This window comes from Tympanuchus pallidicinctus, unplaced genomic scaffold, assembly GCF_026119805.1.
Source record: "Tympanuchus pallidicinctus isolate F22 unplaced genomic scaffold, pur_lepc_1.0 scaffold11, whole genome shotgun sequence".
NCBI classification, from domain to species: Eukaryota; Metazoa; Chordata; class Aves; order Galliformes; family Phasianidae; genus Tympanuchus; species Tympanuchus pallidicinctus.
Window position 1 is genome coordinate 12,785,789 of NW_026294627.1, and position 18,577 is coordinate 12,804,365.

The window sequence follows — 18,577 nt, forward strand, 5'->3', positions numbered from 1 at the left end:
GCAATCTTTTCAGAACTAGTCTTTCCAGTTAGAATAGCACATGCCTCTAATCTTTAGAAGAGTGATTTTTGCTGTCTATAGCTTTAAAGTTGTGAAGAGAGTATTACAAAACTGCACAGCTAATGAGAAGCAGATTTGCTTCTCAAATGAGAGACAATAACCCATGCTCCTGCTGCTTTCATTTATGCAGCATTCTATAGAAGGTTCTTGTCTGCAAAACAATAGTGTCAAGATAAAAAAGCAAACAAAACATAAACAAAGTCTATATATATATTCACACGTCTAAGATTTGGATTCTGAGTTCGAACTTAGTCAACCACAATAGAAATTATCAAAAATTTAGAGTTATCTATTGTTTAAATGACTTGTGGACTTCAGCAGAAGGTCCTCAGTGGTTGACATAAGGTGCACAGGCCTTCAGAAATGACACTGTTCTTTCAAAAGCCAAATAGTTTTGACAAATATACTTTGAGGCAGATATTTTTGCAATACTGCTTTCTGAGTGATAAATTCAGCCTCTCTGTAAGTAGACAAAACTGCTAAAAAATCTAATGGAAGTCCATATTGAATTGGATTTACTTATATAATAGCTGAATTCAATCATTTCCTTTGAGGAGTTTTTCCCCTGAGAACTTCAGATTTTATAGGTAAACATAATGTATTTTAGTGCTCTCTGAGTTACTACAAACCTATATTCTCATACATCTGTCATATATATCTTATATATTTGTTAGTAATCCAGTTCCAGAGTTGATGTACTGCAGGTTTGAGGTACACGCCAGGAAACACCTTTGCACACAGGATGAAATTCCCTTAAAAATACCTGCCATTCCTCAAAAAGCTCCTTTATTTCTGTCTCCTTTTTGCTATGGTACTTACTTTTACAACACACTGCATCATTCATTTTCTACCTTCCACCTTCCTTCTGAACTTCCCAGCAGTGAACACTTGCACAATGAAAAAACGATCACTCACTGTTATAACGAGCTTCACCAAACTGCCAGGTTTCAGTGTACGCAGTCTGCCTCAAGTCGGTCCCAGTTCTTGACAGCAACTTGACATTTTCAGTTATCAATTCTATCTTTGAATCTGTGATTGTCTAGATGAAAGAGAATATTTGTTAGCGGTGCATCCTACTAGGAAACCAACCTGCCTCTCCACTGTATCAGCAAAAATGAAGCTTCTGTAAGCTGTAGACACATAAATCAAGGCTTGTATGTTATAGTGAAGAGAAAAGGAATGTGTTAACCAGAAGTAACAAAAGTTGTGCCTGGAAGAGTTTGTGCCTGTTCGCTTCACTAGTTGAAAATAAAATATTGGCTCATACTCACTCATCAGCCATACTCTGCTACTTTTTATATTTGTCATTCTCACAAATGCCTATTCACTGCTGTGATGAGTGTGTCTGAATATAGCTTTAGGGACTTCTAAGGTGACTTGCCTCTGAATAAATTAATTTAATAAATGAATTGAATGGAATATTAAACATAATGAGAAGTTTAAGAAGGCATAATATTCAGTAATGCACATGAACTCAGGAACCAGAAAAACTCCCCTGCACTTCTAGAGTCATCTACTGCATCACTGCATTGTTCTGAACAAGATGATTACCACATTTCATGGATAGACTCTTATGTGAAGATGAGTTTTATTCTGGGTTCTGAAAAAACGTTAAAAATAATATTGGCTGCATAATTGATCTGATTACCCAGCCAGTTTGCTTCACACTGAAGTCTTATCTGAGGCAGAGACTGTTCTTTGGCACATACACTTACACTGAAACTCTAACCAGACCCCATTTTCCTCTAAAATTTCCCTTCCTCTTCCAGTGGGATGGACAAGGAGTTCCTTTCTCTCACCTCTTGTTCTCATGAACTCCCAATTAATAAAGGCAGGCAGGAAGAAAGAGTCATTGCTGACAAGTTCCCAGCTACTTCTCGAGTCGAGTGGCCTATGCCAGCTTGAACTGCTCATCTTTGAAAGGAATCTTTAAGATCACTGCTACTTTTTGCACCTTCCCTGGGAAAAAGAATCAGTTGCTAAATTCAGTTCATTAGTTCATTCAGCCATTCTGTGATTCTGTGTTTCTATGATTCTATGATTCTGCAGGTTATACTAAATGCCAGAGGTGTGCACTGCAAAAACTGTGTCTGTATGTAAGGGAAAAGCTTCTGATTCCAGGCATTCCTTTTTCTTTTTTTTTCTTTTTTTCTTTTTTTTTCCCATGGATGGTTTAAAACTGGCTCCTCAGTATTTCAGCACCAGCAGTGAACTAAGACAGTTATTTCACCTTAAGGCTGCTCTGGGAAGGGCTGTGGCCAGAAGCCTAGAACTAATTTGTTTCACCTCAGCAGCAGACTTAACAGAGAGACTTTCAGACTATGGTCATGCTTATCATGCTTTGGAGTGAGTAGGGAAAGGCAAGTATGAAATTCTTCATTCTATTAACTATTTTCCAGAGGGAAGGCATATTATTCATGAGCTGCTTTATAGTGTTCATCTCTCCACCGAGTATAAAAAAAAAATTAACAACAGGACTTGTAATGCAGGTACCAAAGGTCAGTGCCAATGGAACAAACTTTTTAAGGTCCTGGACTGGAGGTCATGGAAGACTCACAATGGAGAAAATGCTGGGTGGATACTACTCTGCACCCATCTACGGCAGCACTTCTTTGGAGCAAAATTGTCTTTTGATCACACTGTTTTTCATGTAATAACTGTATTTGCAATTTCACCAAGTGTAAAGTTACCTGCTGTAAACTGTGTACCTTTTATTTTGCAGGTTGGTTACTGGAATGACATGGATAAATTAGTTCTGATTCAGCATGAACCTACACTTGGAAATGACACTGCAGCCATGGAGAACAGAACTGTAGTTGTCACTACAATTTTGGTAAGGTGTTTTTTTTTTTAATCAGTATCTTTTTTTCTTTTTTTTCTTTTTTTTTAATGCTCAAACTGCTATGTGACACAATATCCTTTTTAGTTATAGTGTTATTCAGTCTGCCAGTTCCTGGGTTAGTGGGAGGGTGAGAGCCATATATCTTAATAATCTTGACTGTTATGTTTGTTTAGAGGTGTTTTGATATGCATTTAAAATAATGATTCACTTGATGTCAAGTTTTTAAAAATAAGTTGAAGTAATTTTCTTTTGGTATGCAATCTTTTCCATTTTTTACTGAATTCTCAAAAATATACATGAATTCTTTCTGATTGATAAATGTTGACTCACAAAGAAACTGGAAGAAAAGAAAAACCTAAAATCTCTAACTGACATAATTGCACAGATGTTTATAATGTCAGTGTCCCTTTTGATGACACATTATAATTTCAAAGCTAATTTTAGTAGGAGCTAAAATTCTAAGCACTGCGGTTCAGTCAGCCAATCAGAACTGTTTTATCTACTTGCAATTGTAAATGAAAATATGAATTTACTAGATGCGCTTGAACATTTTTTTAAATATAATTATTCATTGTGTCAATTCAATTTTCCATTTTAATAAAATCTAAATAAATTTGACATTTTTCAGTGTTAGGTTTGTAATTAGTGTTTTTGAAGAGTGGTTGCAGACCAAGAAGAATGCAGTTGTTTCATTCATTTACATTTTTAAAACATAGTTTTTTGAAGCCATTTTTTTTCTTCTAAATCTGTATTTTAAATAAAACATTTAACAATTTTGATTCAGAAGTCAGAAATGCCCTTTTAAGCTGATGTTTATAAAAGCTAACTGGCAAAGGCTGACCTTTATCTGACCACATCTAAGATTTTACATCTCAGTTCACTGCCCTTTTCACCTGTTTCATTTAGACAAGATATTTTAACCCTTTAGGATAGGCTACGTGTCAAATGGAAAGGAATATTCTGTTTGTTTTGTTAAGCAACAATTTTCTAACTTAACGCAGAGTTTAAAATACCCCAAAGGAAAATATCAATATATTTTCTTGTTCAAAAATTCTATTAGTTACTACATTTCCAGCAGTGTGTATCAGCATTTATACGTTAAGTTTATTTTTAAAAATCTTCTGTTGAAGATTATCATTCAAGGATGCAAACCAACCAAACTACTGTGCAGGAATTCAGAGTGTAAATCCTAACCAAATTGTGTAATTTATTTTTTTTTTAAATTTGCATGGGACATTTAAAATAATATGTATCTTTTTCCTAAAAAAGACTTGGTGATGGAAAAAAAAAAAGACTTCAGTACAGTCCTCCTCTTTTCAGCCTCTGATGAAGAATCCTATTTTAAGAAATTGATCAAGGAAGAAAAGAGTCCCAAGATGCTGCGAACATTCCTAACTAAGGCTCAAGTATTAACCACCAGTCTAGTAGCATTGAGCTAATTTTTCCATATGGATTACTGTTCCTCTGACTGGATGACCAGGCACTGAACCACCAAGAAAAGTTCTGTGACTAATCTGAAATGTCTAGAACAGATGACGTTAACCTTCAACTTTGCCAAGCTGAGAAGAGAATGATGTGAATAACAAGCTTTCAGTCGAAATTTTCCTCTCATACCAATCCTGATATCTTTGACTGAAGCTACCATACATGAGTACTGTACTTTCCATAAATAGCTTCAAGCTTAGGAGAAGCGAGTAAAAAATAATAATGAAAAGTAATATACGAGGTTCCTGTTTGCCAGAAAGAAAAAAAAAGGAAAACAAGAAAGCTTTTAAAATGTGTTATCTTGCCTGTCCTGTTTGCATTGAAGCATTTTGATGTGCATAATAAATGTTATCTTCAAAAGAACTTTTCCAGTCCCTGAATTGAAAGGACTGGTGGGATCATTTTCAAAACCAAAAAACTGAATTAATATTCCAAAGCATGCCCTGGGTTTATGCAGCATGTCATTTTGGGATAAATACAATTATTTAAAAGTAGAACTAATTATTGACCAAAAATGTCCCTTTTCAGTGTTCTGAAATCACAGTGCAAGAGAAATATATCAGAATTTGGTTTGAATATATGGTGAATTCTGCCATAAAAGTCATGCACGTCTCCCATTGATGATCCAATGGGAGCTGATCACATGATTCTGAAGGCAGATTACAACCATGATTCTTAATATCCACTTATTGAGGTAATTAATTTAATATTCAGAAGTATAATCGCACACCTAGACACAAAATATACATATATATTTAACTAGAGCAACTCTTTGCAAGAAAATGAGTTTTTTTGACCTCTTCATTGCCTACTTCACATTGAAGGGAGGTTGAACCATTGTAGATGGCATACAGTTTTGGTTGCATGACTATTTTCCAACGTGAAAGTGAAACACTTCTGCAACCAGTGCTGTAGACTTTTCGGTCTTCAAAGAGAGGTGTCATGGCAGAGTAAGAAAAGTTTACAAGTTCTCAGCATGGCTTGCTTTAATTTTTGCCTGAAGCCAAATAGCACAAGTTGATTTGCCTTCTGTTTCTTCATATTCTGTGTGTCTACGCTTACTTCGCTGTAACACGGCTGTATGGTTATGGCATTATAAAGAATTAGCTCTGCAATCAAAGAACCTAGTACAGGGTTTTCTACTTGGTAAAATGTTTTCTTCATTTGTAACGTAGTAAGAGCACGCAGAATTTTTTTGTGCAGATTTGGTGCAGCACGTAGACACTCAGCCTATCACCAAATAGTCAAGTGGTGAGGGAGCATCCCAGAGTGAGAAGGCAACATGGGAAGTGACATACATTAATCTACCAGCTGCCACATAGCCCTGGATTTTATAGTTCCTGGGAGAACCATGTGTCATGCACTTCACATGCTTCACATCCTTCTGCATACCTGGCCCTCTCAGAATGAACAGATGCTCTCCCTTTGTGCAGAAGTGTGACCCCCTACCCCCACCCCTGCCCCCCCAGAGTCCCCAGATTGATGTGCAGTAGGCTCATTATATGGCTGGAGTAGAAACACTGCACATAACCTTCTCTAATAGTAAGGCAAATATAGTGGTTTATTCAGCCAGGAAAAGTAATCATCGCTGTTCTAGCAAGATAAGAAATATGGTGGTGAGATCACAGAATCACAACATGATATGGGTTGGAAGGAACCTTTAAGGCCACCCAGTTCCAATCCCCTTGCCATGGGCAGGGCTGTCACTCATCAGATCAGACTGCCCAGGGCTTCATCAAACCTGGCTTGAGCACCTCAAGAAATGGAGCATCTATAACTTCCCTGGACAACCTCTTCCAGCTCCTCATCACTTTCTGAGATGCTGAATTAGAATATATGGGAGTAGGCTGTGATGAGTACCCTAGATTCTCTAATCCCTTTCATGATACAGACAACGCTGTACCTAATATGAGACTGCAAAACCTAAAGATCACAAAAATTCTGTAGAACCAAAGCTAGACATGCAATGAGCTGTGTCTGCATTGTGGCTTCCAGCTCAGTATTTTCATAAGATAGTGTTTGCATTGGCAGACTAATCTTTAAGGGCAGAATCTCATTCAAGATTGTGCCATCTAAATGTAGATGTCTTTATAGAGGGACTCAATTCACTTGCCTGCTTGAAGTATGCAGTGAGATTTATGATGCTCTAGGATATTCTGCCTACCCCCATTTCTGTAATTACACCAGCAGGATGAACCTTTCCTGCCAGTCTTATGCCATATATGACCAATCCGTATGGATGTCTTAGCTACCGCATGATGTTTCACATATGGGATAAATTGTTCACCAAGTGTGTAAGTTTTCATGAAAGTACTCAAAGATTTAGAGATTGCTTCAATTATCCATAGGTAGGTGGCTAACACTGAGGATATCTTAGCTACCCAGACCTGCAGAATGACAAATGGAGGGCAGGCAGGCTGCCATAGGGCACCCAAGATGACAGACACTTCCAGTAGGTGACTAAATATCACCCTCTGTTTTGACTAATGTACACTTGCCTGAGTCTTACCTCAAAAATTCTTTGATCTTCTCATAATAGAAAAGTATTTTTTCATAAAAATATATTTATTAATTAAATTCTTTAGTAGACTGGAGAAAAAAAATAATATTGGTTGCATGACAATAATAAAGACTTCAAACCGAATCCTGTACTCTTCCAAAAAAAAAAAAAATTAAATTGGCTACTATAGAAGGTGGGGTTTTTTGCAGAATAAAGTGTGATGTGTGCTGCTCCTGTTAAAAAATGAGACATTTCCTTGCACAAATATTTGTCACTTTTACAATTTATTTTTTACAGTGCTTAAAGATTTTGAAATTAACTTCTTAAGTAGGCAAGGCATACATAGATCTGTTTAATATTTGGACTAGTTACATTCTCCAGCTTCCATTATAGAATGAATCATCATTTGTGAGCATTTTACTGTACACATGAATTTATGAGAATGTGGTGAAATGATTTGTTTTCATCTATAAAGGTAATTGTTGCAGACATAAACTTGTATTTACATATGTTAAGTATTGTTATAAAATTGTGAATTATATAAGTAAAGCTTGCACCATTTCAAATATCTGTTCCTGTGCTAGTCATTGATCATTTCAATGCGGACTTTTCCTTGATTTACTACAAAATAGAATATTATTAAACTGCTGAAATCTTGCAAGTACCATGATATTGAGCCTCACTCAGCAGTAAGTCAAATCTGTGTTTTTCATCAGCAGATTAAGAGTTTATTCTTCAAAAAATGCAGTAAATAAAAAAACTGGTAGGGAGAAATAATATTTTTATTAGACTGGAAACAGTAAAAACCCCTCCTAGAGTCTTCAGATATTTCAGTTGATCTAATAAAAGATAATTCCCCTACTCAGATATCTTGCATCTCTTATTCATTTGGAGCAGTATGGTTACACTGCTACTACCACTGGTTTAGAAAATGCTATCGTAATAGTCAGTACAGACCAAATTTTTTTTTTCAGTGTCACAGGTAGAATGTAACATATAGCTGAGTGCATGCTACTGATTCAGATCTTTTTTGCCTTTGCAGCATGGCCTTGCAAGTTCAACGGTATCAGTTGCTTCTTAGCAAACCAGTAACACTTGCCTTCCAGTGTCCTGATATTATTGCAGTAGCATCTGCACACCTCATTAGTTCTAGCCCCAAGGTCTGATTTGAAATTTGATTTCTTGGCCCCGTGGCCAGAATTGAAACTAGTTCAGCTATCTGAATTTTCTTGCAAACAGTCTTTTACCAGTAAGCCGCATCCAGTCCCGTACACATTCCCCCATCAAATTCTACCTTGAAAACACATTTCATATTGGTAGATAATGTAGACACAAAAATTAAATAAAATTATTTATTCTGTAAAATAGGTAAAAGGGAAAGGATAGCACAGTAAGCAAGAGGAAATATGTGTTCCCTTAACTTTAATTGTATTGCCTTGTGCTGAGAGATTACACTGAACTTCTTTTAAAGTATCTACAGCAAGTAGTACCTCCCTCTATAATAGATTCACATTAAAAATGATGCTCTTTGCTGTATCTTACTCTAAATCAGTAAAATGAGTAGAAAGGGAAGCAGAAGGGAAGTGAACCAAAATGGATCCTTCAAGTCACCCAAGCGATCCCTGCCAGAACTTAGGCCAAGTGAGTCCACGCTCACAGGTGCCTTCACAGGATGGGGTCATTACTGCTTGCACCTACTGAGGGTGGTGCTGAATCTCACTGCTCCCCCTCTTGGTGATCCTTCAGAGAGCATGGAGAGAGGAGGGCTGAGATTTATGTATCTATTAACAGGAAGAATCAAGCATCTGTTGCTTTGCTATGCAGAGGCAATTGAAATGATTTTATTTTGTAGCAGCCCTATCAATGATGTACAGGCAGAAGCTCAGTGTCAGGATTCTGGGAGAAGCTGGCCTCCTCTGCACCTGTCTGGTTCAAATCTCTCTCCAGAATATTTTTTTTTTTTCATGGTTTTAATTATATGGCATTGGTTTGGGATTTATAAGAATGTCTGATTCAGAAAAGCTAGCAAACACTGATGCTGGAATTGAAAAACAAAATGACTTTTCAAGTGCAGCGAGCAAATGTAATTGAAGTTTGTAAGGAGAGTCCACAGATTCAAGATATTTGACAGGACATGGTTCTACTGCTAAGTCAGGAGATAGGCTATTTTTTTCCTCTAATTATTTTTAACCATTTCTATGGAAAAAAAAACTGTGTAGAAAGACAAAGGTTTTGACATTTCCTGTAATGGGAACATAAACTGTAAATGAGTGAGGAACATTTGATTCATGTGCCTGAAATACTTCCCAAAATTAAGATATTCCACAAACTGAGGACAGAACCCCTTATCACTGCTCTTCTCCCTCCCTCCCTCTGAAAAACAGGTGGTTGACAGTAAGCTCACTTGACAGGGAATGGAATACAAAGAAAGATATGCTGCTGCTAAAATTCGTCAGGTTTTTTTAGAAGATCCAAACACTGCACTACCAAAATCACTGCACTGCATCATTGCAGAGATTATAATGTATAGTTAATGCTGTGGCCTTCTCAATGTCCACGTCACATATGCCAGGATGATAACAGCTTGCTTGGGGATTGCTGCAGTTTTAGCAGTCCTTGGTCATGCAGTGCTCATAACAAAATCCTCAAGAAGTGCAGCAGTCTGCTATTATCATCTTCAGATTTCTCTGGGCTTTTACCTATGTCTATACACGACAAGGAGACAGGTAGCCAGGTAGGACATGAATGTGACCACTGCAAATGGTTTTTTATGCAATATGGTTCATATTGGAATTAATGGTGGTAATGCATAAATGGCCTCCAGTACTGAATTATCACTCAAGGATTGTGGCCCATGAAAGCACATCAGTAGTAGAGAATATCACAAGGAGAGGATGGGAGGAGAAGATTTCTGGGGGTACATCTGAGAATGAAATATTCCTGCAGTACTTACTAACCTGCATCTTTGTTTTAGTAACCCCTCCTGCTTCCCCATTCCCAAACTGTTTTATTTAATCTAGGATATTTTTGTCACATTAAGTAAATGAACTACATAACTTTCTCCATTCTCTTTACACAAAGCTCCCTTCTGCCATCCTTATACCGAGGTGTGTCATAAGCACAATTAGCACAGGGATTAAATTTACATAAGTAAAGGGAATAGTGCCTCCCATATGGAATCTAGCTTTTTTCAGGTTTTCTGCCTTTTCATTCTGTAATAGTAAATTGAACATACTGTTCAAACTTGCCTATCAAGTTCTTCTCTTGGGTGGGTTAAGATGCAGCTAACAGGAGCTACATTTTTGTGTCTGAAAGAAGAAATTTATCTGGCATACTAAAAAAATTGGAATTGATGTATGTAATCCTTCACTGCTCCTTTAATGCCATGTATCCTTTTTTGTTAAACATTGAATATAGGTCACATAATTGCTGCTGCTTAACACTGATGTTCATGTAGTACCATCTAGAACAAATTCTCAATCTACCCATTTACCTTAATTTTATTTGTGCGGTAATTAGGTATGTAGGAAAGATGTGACTAGGGCAGAGGACTACCAAGGTCAATGTCTAAAAAGCATGCCAAGAGCCAGCACAGCTATAGCCTCAGAGAAAATTGGAGTTGCCAGTATTTTATGATGTAAATTCAAACAAAGGGTGACATTAGCGACAATATTTTATCTGGAACTGGCTATTAATATGGATTATGTGAAGTCATTTAAAATACCACCAGGAACTATAGTTTGACATAATGATTGCTAAAGTCTGAAATCCTCACAGAGCCAGATAGAAAAAATATGATTTTAATTTCCCAGTCACATGTTCACTTTTACTGTGGTAGTGTGATTTACAAAGACTGTTAAGATCTACTTTTCAAAACACTTTTCACTTGTTTCCAATGGCACTTAGTAACCAAAACTGTATTTTGATAATTTGACACGCATCTTTAATATCAGTCAGCTTTTAACTATGCTTCTTCATAAATATTACTTAGGTCCATAGTAAAAGACCATGTAAAATATGCACTCTTTATTCAAAGATTATATGCTTCCTATGGAATATATTTCCATATTCTCACCAGAATGTGCATAGCCTCTGAGCAACTGTGCATTTTAAACCCCAAGAAAGTGAATAATTCAGGCTGTGCACCTGAAATTATGTACAAAGGAGTTATGTTACAGGATATAGATTTGTTGAGCTGAAATTAACGCCTCCTCTTTATTTTCGTGAAAACTACAACAGATACAAAAAGCACAATATCAGTATTACTTAGCACAGATTCTCAGCTGCAAGACACTATTTTGCAACAGATTCACCACCATTAGCTATGTAAGAGCCTATATGTTGCACTTGTAAAAGTCTGCACCAGTAGAGGTGATCCACTGTCCCCACTGCTAAAACACACCATCCATCGCTTCACTGTGCTGTCATCCACTGTTTGGTCTCCATAAACGTTCAGAAAGTGTCTATGAATGTCAATAGGTGTTATTTTTTTCTGCATGGAGGAATTCAATTACACACATTTCCTTCATTCACACTTCTATGTCAGATGCCATTCTGTCAGACTGCTTCTCTGCTGCCATCTGTCACATAGAAGCAAAATGTAATACACTTGTGGCAGGAAGGTTCAAACTCTACTGCCATAGCACCAACATCAACCTCTGACATCATGGGCCAACATCATAAAATAGAAGCTATTACTTTTGGAAGAGCCATTGCACTCATTGCAGTCAAAAGTGTAATTTATACCTTGTATTATCCCACTGTCATTTGCATTGCACAGATGCAACCTCTGATCTTGCTTTATATTCACTATACACTGTACTAAGATCTTTAATTTAGCACAAAGCAAAAATTATATTTGTACTTGGGTCTTTTTTATGATTTTTATTTGTAAAGGTTGATAAAGCTTGTGAAATGTGTAAGCCAAATTATAGTATATCCAGAATAGTATAATAGTATATTCAGAAGGATTTCTGTTCATATATTTAAATTTAAATGTGCTAACAATATCCATGTACTTTTGATTAAAAGTCTGTTGTTCAGTCAGTAGATTACATGTTGCTTTTCAGAGTATGTTCTGTATACTTCTCCTTTACAGTTTTAATTCTTTCATTATAGGAAGCCCCATATGTTATGTTCAAGAAAAACCATGATACGTTTGAAGGGAATGACAAGTTTGAAGGATACTGTGTAGATCTGGCGTCAGAAATTGCAAAACATATTGGTATCAAGTACAAAATTGCCATTGTTCCTGATGGAAAATATGGAGCAAGGGATCCAGAGACAAAAATCTGGAATGGGATGGTGGGAGAACTTGTTTATGGGGTAAGCATACCAATTTTTGAAGCAGGATTTAATTTATTTTAGTATTAGTCATAAATTAGGAAGTATGTGTGTATTTTATTTAAACCTGAAGTCACAGAAAAGAAACAATTCTGTTTCGTATCTCTGTGCATTCATTTATTTTCAAGAGGAAATCAAATGCAAATTTTGCTATTTTGCTAAATTTTGCTAATATTTGCTAAACCAGTACTTTGTGACATTAGAACATCCATAGTTTTCACATCCCTTAAAAATTCGTTACTCTTAGAATTAATGGAGGACTTTCAAGACCACCCATTCTTGATATACTGTAGAGTTTAGTTGGGAAGAGTATCATTCATTGATTCATTTTCATGGAATGGGGGCAGATATTTTAAAAAAGACAGGACTGTTGGACTAGTGTTAGAAATTGTCATTTATTGGGACATATAAATAACATATATGAACATATAGGCACTGAAACAGCATATATTATACACTGATCTGGAGAAGGATTCTTCAGAAAGAGCATCATGGTTAAAAATTCTGTTGACAGAGTTGTAATTGTGAAAATAGTTCCAACAACCACAAGAGAAATATTTTTAGTATTTAGTGTTACCAAAAGAAGCAGAAATTCAGAGCTCTGCTTGCTGGTTGCCTCAGCTGCTGCTATCTGTAATGTGAACAGAACCCAAATTTGAGATAAGCTTTCAGTGATGGAATAAAAAAAATCCTGAAGCTCTTTAGATGAGAACATTTCCATCAGTTAGCATGTATCATGCTTACACCTCTATGAAAGACTGCTGAATAACAGCTGGTCTACTCACAGTTTTAGGCAGAGCTTTGCCTGCCAAATGATGGTTAGGGCCCTGCTCTGTTCGGTCAACTATGTAAACTGACAGATTTTGTCAAAGTCTTTTATTCATCAGTTCAGGTATCTCCATGACATGAAATAGACTTTGCACAGCAAAAGTATGGGAAACAATGTCCCCGAGTTTGTTGATTTCCTTTGATGTGAGAATGGGAAGGATTACATCAGCATCACAAACTCCTGTGTTCCTGGAAGCTCCTGAATGAACTAATCTCACAGAGGAAAAGCTGAGTGATCACCATGCGTCTGTATCTGCTTTAGTGCCTTAGAACTCTCAGAATGTTAAAAATCAAGGGTTTTTCAGATTCATCCTATCCAAATTAAGGCAACTTCTTATCTGGCTTTTAATTACATTAACCATCACATAGATGTGATCATTCTACACTTTTATATCAGTAGTTTCTTCTAAGATATCTGAGAAATTATACACATTGTGAGAAAGTCCCTTTGTCCAGATTCTGTAGAGTTTTGATAGCAGAGTTTTAGTGACTTTTAATCTAGTGAAGTTGTAGAGGAAAACTGAAATTACACTTTTTCTGTGGTGTTTACTTGTTTGTTTTTGCTTTGTTGGGTTTTTTTTAATCTTTTTTTCCCTTATCTTGAAAAATTTACCTCATGAAACTCAACCATCTCTAGTAATAGACTAACACACAAATTCCTGTTGGGAAGCTCAGACAGAGGTTCATACCAGTCCCGGAATGTGACTGCTGCTGTTGACATACTTGAAAACAAGGACACTCCCAGGCATGAGCAACTTGTTGCAAATACCTGAAGAGGACATTCCACAATGCATGGTCAGAACTTTATTTTTTGAACAGAGAAGAATTACATGAAAGCCCTTTAGAGGTTTGATGGTCAAGCTGAAAGCTCTCAGGACTGCTTATTTAACTGAAAGATCTGATAGTACTCTGCTGTTGCCCAGTATTTGCTATAGCACCCAAAAGCTCCTATTGGCAGTGTTGATCCCAGTATGTCAGTAGTACCAGGGAATGCCTGTGAGTACTTGAACTCTTGCCTAATCTGCTAAATTATCTATCTAACTTATCTGACTATTTACAAAGTCCATGGTGTATTTTTGACCATAGTTACTCTCCAAAATGTTTTCTGGTCCCAGCTTGACGGTAGCATGGGTGTGTCTCGCTCCAATTTATAGGAGGGAGATGAGGTTCTTTTAACATCTTTATACCCGGCGTGAGATTAAGAAACAACGGTTTATATGTTGTTCCATCCAGTTTATTACCAAACCTAATCAGGGAGATGGGAAAGGGAAGGAGGGCGATAGAAAAGATGGAAAAGAAGCAGGAGTTGCGTAAAGCAGGGAGAGTCACCAGCAGGATCCAGCAGCGGTCCCGTTGCACGGTGTTTGAAGGTCCCAGGCAGACGCAGCAGGGGGATGGGGAGCAGCAGCGTGGCCGGCCTTGGGCAGCAAGCAGGTAGATAAGGAAGTCGAGCAGCCAATCCTTGAAGCAGCAGCAGCGCTCAGGCAGCAAGCACAGGAGAGTTCGACAATATGCAGGAGTCACCACAAGAGGAATCTGATTGTCAGGAATCCCTCTTCTTCTTCATGAGGAATCTGCTGCCAGAAACCCCCGTTCTTCTTCATGAGGAATCTGTTGTCAGAAAACCTATCCTCATGGTCTTCAGTTCCTCTTTTATCCTCCTTGTTCTCCTGCCTACGTGACAAGGATGGGCCTCGAGCAAGAGTCATTGAGTACCCTCTAAGATGGCTCATCATCCTGAGATAGGTCCACACAAAGGAGCACTTCACAGCTATTTAGCTGCAGCTCATCTCACTCTCGTTGCCCCTGGCCTTGCCCATCTGCGTCCCCCAGACAAAAGATCTCACAACCTTTGCCCAGGACTTGTTCATGTGTGTCCTTCAGACAAAGGATTTCACAATCCTTGCTGGGGACTTGAACAAGTCCATCTGTGTCCCCAGCAAGCTTTGAGACACAGACGTTAACAGAATATCTTACAGGGTGACAGACTACTCCCTATAAGCAGCTTGAGTACAGTCATTCTTGCTTGGAGGTTCAAGGATTTTCATGGCAGAGACAGAGCCTGTGCTGTGCCAGCTGGCCAGGAGCTCCCCAGCCTTGTTCAACTTACTTATACAGATGTAGCTTTAAAGCAGATTGTTTTTCCTGTTAATGCAGAAAAGTGTGTTACTTAAGATTTCCATGGGGAAATCAAGAAAACCATTCTCCCTGCAACCTCCTTGAGTCCTTGCCAGATGATTTACACAGCGGCAGGTGCCCACTTAGAGAAACCAGGAAAATCAGCCCATCCTTCCTGCAAAGCTCTCCTGTAAACGGCTGCTCATCTTCTCCAGTAGATTCGCAAATCATAATCACAAAGTCTGAGTGTTTGGCTGTGCTTCAAGCAGGGCTTTTTATATGCAGCTAGGATTGAGACCAAATTTGCAAGTGAATTAGCAAGTTAACAAGACAACCTGCTTGGGAAACATTTTACAGATACTAAATGCCAACCATATTAAAGGGTAAACAACATTGTGCCACCCAGTGAAAGCATTTCTGCATCACACAGAACAGTCCTTGTCTCTCCTGCTCTTTGCATAGACCCCCAGTACCATGTAGCATTGCTCGTGTTGCTGAGGGTGAGCGCATGTGCCAGTTAATCCCATGTTACCTAGTTAAACCCACATGCACTTTGTGTTCTGGTAGCTGGACGCCTTCAGATTCTGTGCAAATGGCCTGGCTGTTAACCTGAGCACTGTAGCTCATTTTTTTTTCTATCATGTTGCAGGGGAAACAGAGTGATAAGGTGCTGTGATATGCAGCTTTGCTATGACTGTACATAAGGTCATGGCAAGGATTGATTTATTTTCCTATTTTGATTTTAGCACTATATGAAAAGCCATCAGAAAATCTTGCTAATTTGTCCCTGATTTATCTGAGCACCCTCAGTAATCTCTTGTGGGGCTCTGTAGCCTTTCATAACTAGCCCACTCGGAGAAGAAACGCAGCTGAGGTTGAAATACCATTGATCATGTATAACAGGTGTTTCCAAATGCACTGACAGTCAGCCTTGATTAAATATTTATTCCCCTGACGGAATATGCTACTCTTGCACTGTTTCATACAGAGGGTCGAAGCTCATTTCTCTTTAAAATCTGAGAAGCATGTACTTCCATAGTTAAAGTTACTTCCTGTATGATTTTTCTCAGATAGCTTTACCACCTTCATACAGAATGCACTAAGCACAAATTTTATTTAAAAGATTAGAATACTATACTCTGGAAAAGTGAAAATCTGCACCATCAGGCTTAATCTTGTTCCATTATTTTAAGCTGGAAGAGTGCAGAATACATCTGTACTTGGTAGATTGAAATACTGTTACAGGTGGAGTTGGTTTGAATGTGAGGTGCCATTAGTCTTTGTCCAAACAGATTTCACTGGGAACATGATCATGAATAATTTGCACTATTGTTATACTGTTTATCATTTAAATCCATAAACACTGATACTTTTAATGCACAGCAGTTGTTGCTATTTAGCTTTCAACAACAAGGAGTTTATGTAGGCCTCTATGTGCCACAAAATATCCATACAAAAATGATAAGTAATATGATCAGATTGGGTAGGTTGGATTTTTTTCCAAATACTGGGCTGCTAATCGTGACCTAGCTGTGTACTGTTCATTTACATTCGTTGTCATGAAACAAGTTTGTCTACATTATGAACTATCTAACATTAGACAGCAACTGTAGTGAAATGGGATACGTACTTATTTGTTTGATTGATCAATACCTCTTTAACTCCTTAGAGTAGTGTAGACAGCTCATTCTGCAGGCCTTTTAATTTGGTAAGATGCAGCTCATCCAACGTTTTGCATACAACAGTGTGCTAATTAGGTCTTTAAATTAATCTCCACAGCTAGCACCAAAGTGGTGCTGTCACTTTTCCACCTCATATCATAAAAACTAACAACTCTCAAGGATCCATTTTTAACACCGCTCATAATCAGCAGACACATAAGAAAATCAAGATTTAGCAACACTTTTGAAAACCAAGCTGAGCGTTTACACTGTGTTAATAAAGATACTATTATGTGGCTATAACTAGCAGTAGTAGACCACGATCTCCCTGAGTCTTTTATTTATTTGGTTTCAAGGACTCCACGGCAGGCATTCACAGAACTTGAGATTTGGGATTATAAATGACATTGACTCTAAGGTTGGAAGCCATCTTTCTAGAAAGAGGGAAGTGATGAGTGAGATGAAGTACAGAACTATGCAGCAATGTCAGTAACCCAAACCATCTTACAGTCCTTAGATTACAGACACTAGATTCAATTTCTTCTTGTTAGGATATTTGAAAATATATTTTAAACATTGTTTGTATTTTTTACTAATAAAATCACAACACTTCAAGAAATGAGATTTTTAAAAATGCCTCATATCACAGAATTTAAAATGCAGAGAATTAGCACTATTGCCATAATGATTATCCCAGATAATAGCACAAGAAATAATGACTGGTATGCTTGCAAAATGATGAATTTAATTATACTGCTTAAATTGTAATATCTTTACATAAAATCGGGATAAGGGTTTGCATCACAGCTCTTTCAGAATGACAGCTATAACCTGATGATTAATATATAATAATTTAAATTTGAATTTGCATTTTTGAACCATTGCACGGTAATGAGTCACTTCTTTTAATGTGTTCAGAATTATGCAGCTACAAATATATATATTTAAATTATAACTACATTAGATAAGTTTAAAATTATATTCCATAAAATATGTATAGCTTAGTATAACTTTGTTTATAAAAATACAAGAGCATATTACTTTAAATATGCTATATCTGTTTTAAAGTTTAGAGATGACAAAAAACCTACATTTCAATTTTAATTTTTCTTTATCACACAAGCTATTTATGTAACACTTGGGTTAGACAAACTATTTAAGTACGTCCTCAGTTTTCAGCCTATTTTAATCTCGCTGAAATTTGAGGGATTTAAATATGTCCTTTTGTATTTTACAGAGTATTTATGTCCCAAAGAACTTGCTAAAATGAAAACATACTTAAATTTTGATAAACTATGAGAAATGTGCTTTATCTGATGATGCTACTCTGTAGGATGAATTTGGGCAAAATAAGTATTTAAAAAAGAAAATGAAGACAGTTACATTACGGAGGTTTATGAATAACTCAGCTGTGCCAGTGAAGATGATTGGGCTTGTAACTGGGGGGGAAACACATGCAGAATATCTCATGTGTTGAGATATGAAGCAGAATATGGCCACTGCAGAAGGCAGGTTGTGAGTCTACTTTATTTGCAACCAAAAAATGTATTTCCTAAAGATATCATCCTTAGCCCATTAGCTAAGAGGTCCAAGCTAGCCAGAGAGCCTGGGCTAGCCTTCATCTTTATGAATGCACTTAGGGATAGCAATGTGGTAATCACAGAATCATAGAACAATTTGTGTGGGAAGGAGCCTTAAAGATCACCCAATTCCAACTGCCCTGCTGTGGGCAGGGTAACA

At 37.2% G+C, this 18,577-nt stretch overlaps 1 protein-coding gene across 8 annotated transcripts in view; it reads left to right on the plus strand.

The window, feature by feature from the left end:
• The window catches only part of GRIA4 (glutamate ionotropic receptor AMPA type subunit 4), a 223,924-nt gene that overhangs the window by 155,034 nt on the left and 50,313 nt on the right, over positions 1–18,577 (plus strand). For 7 of the 8 annotated variants that reach the window (XR_008203502.1, XM_052671236.1, XM_052671239.1 and 4 more), the window contains exons 9-10: positions 2,783–2,893; positions 12,006–12,212. Coding sequence is in view for 7 of the 8 variants with exons in the window: in XM_052671236.1 (XP_052527196.1) it covers positions 2,783–2,893; positions 12,006–12,212 (318 nt within the window). In the remaining variant the exon portion in view is untranslated. Of the gene's footprint in view, positions 1–2,782; positions 2,894–4,222; positions 7,065–12,005; positions 12,213–18,577 lie in introns of those variants that run through there. The other variant, XM_052671242.1, reaches the window with a different exon arrangement.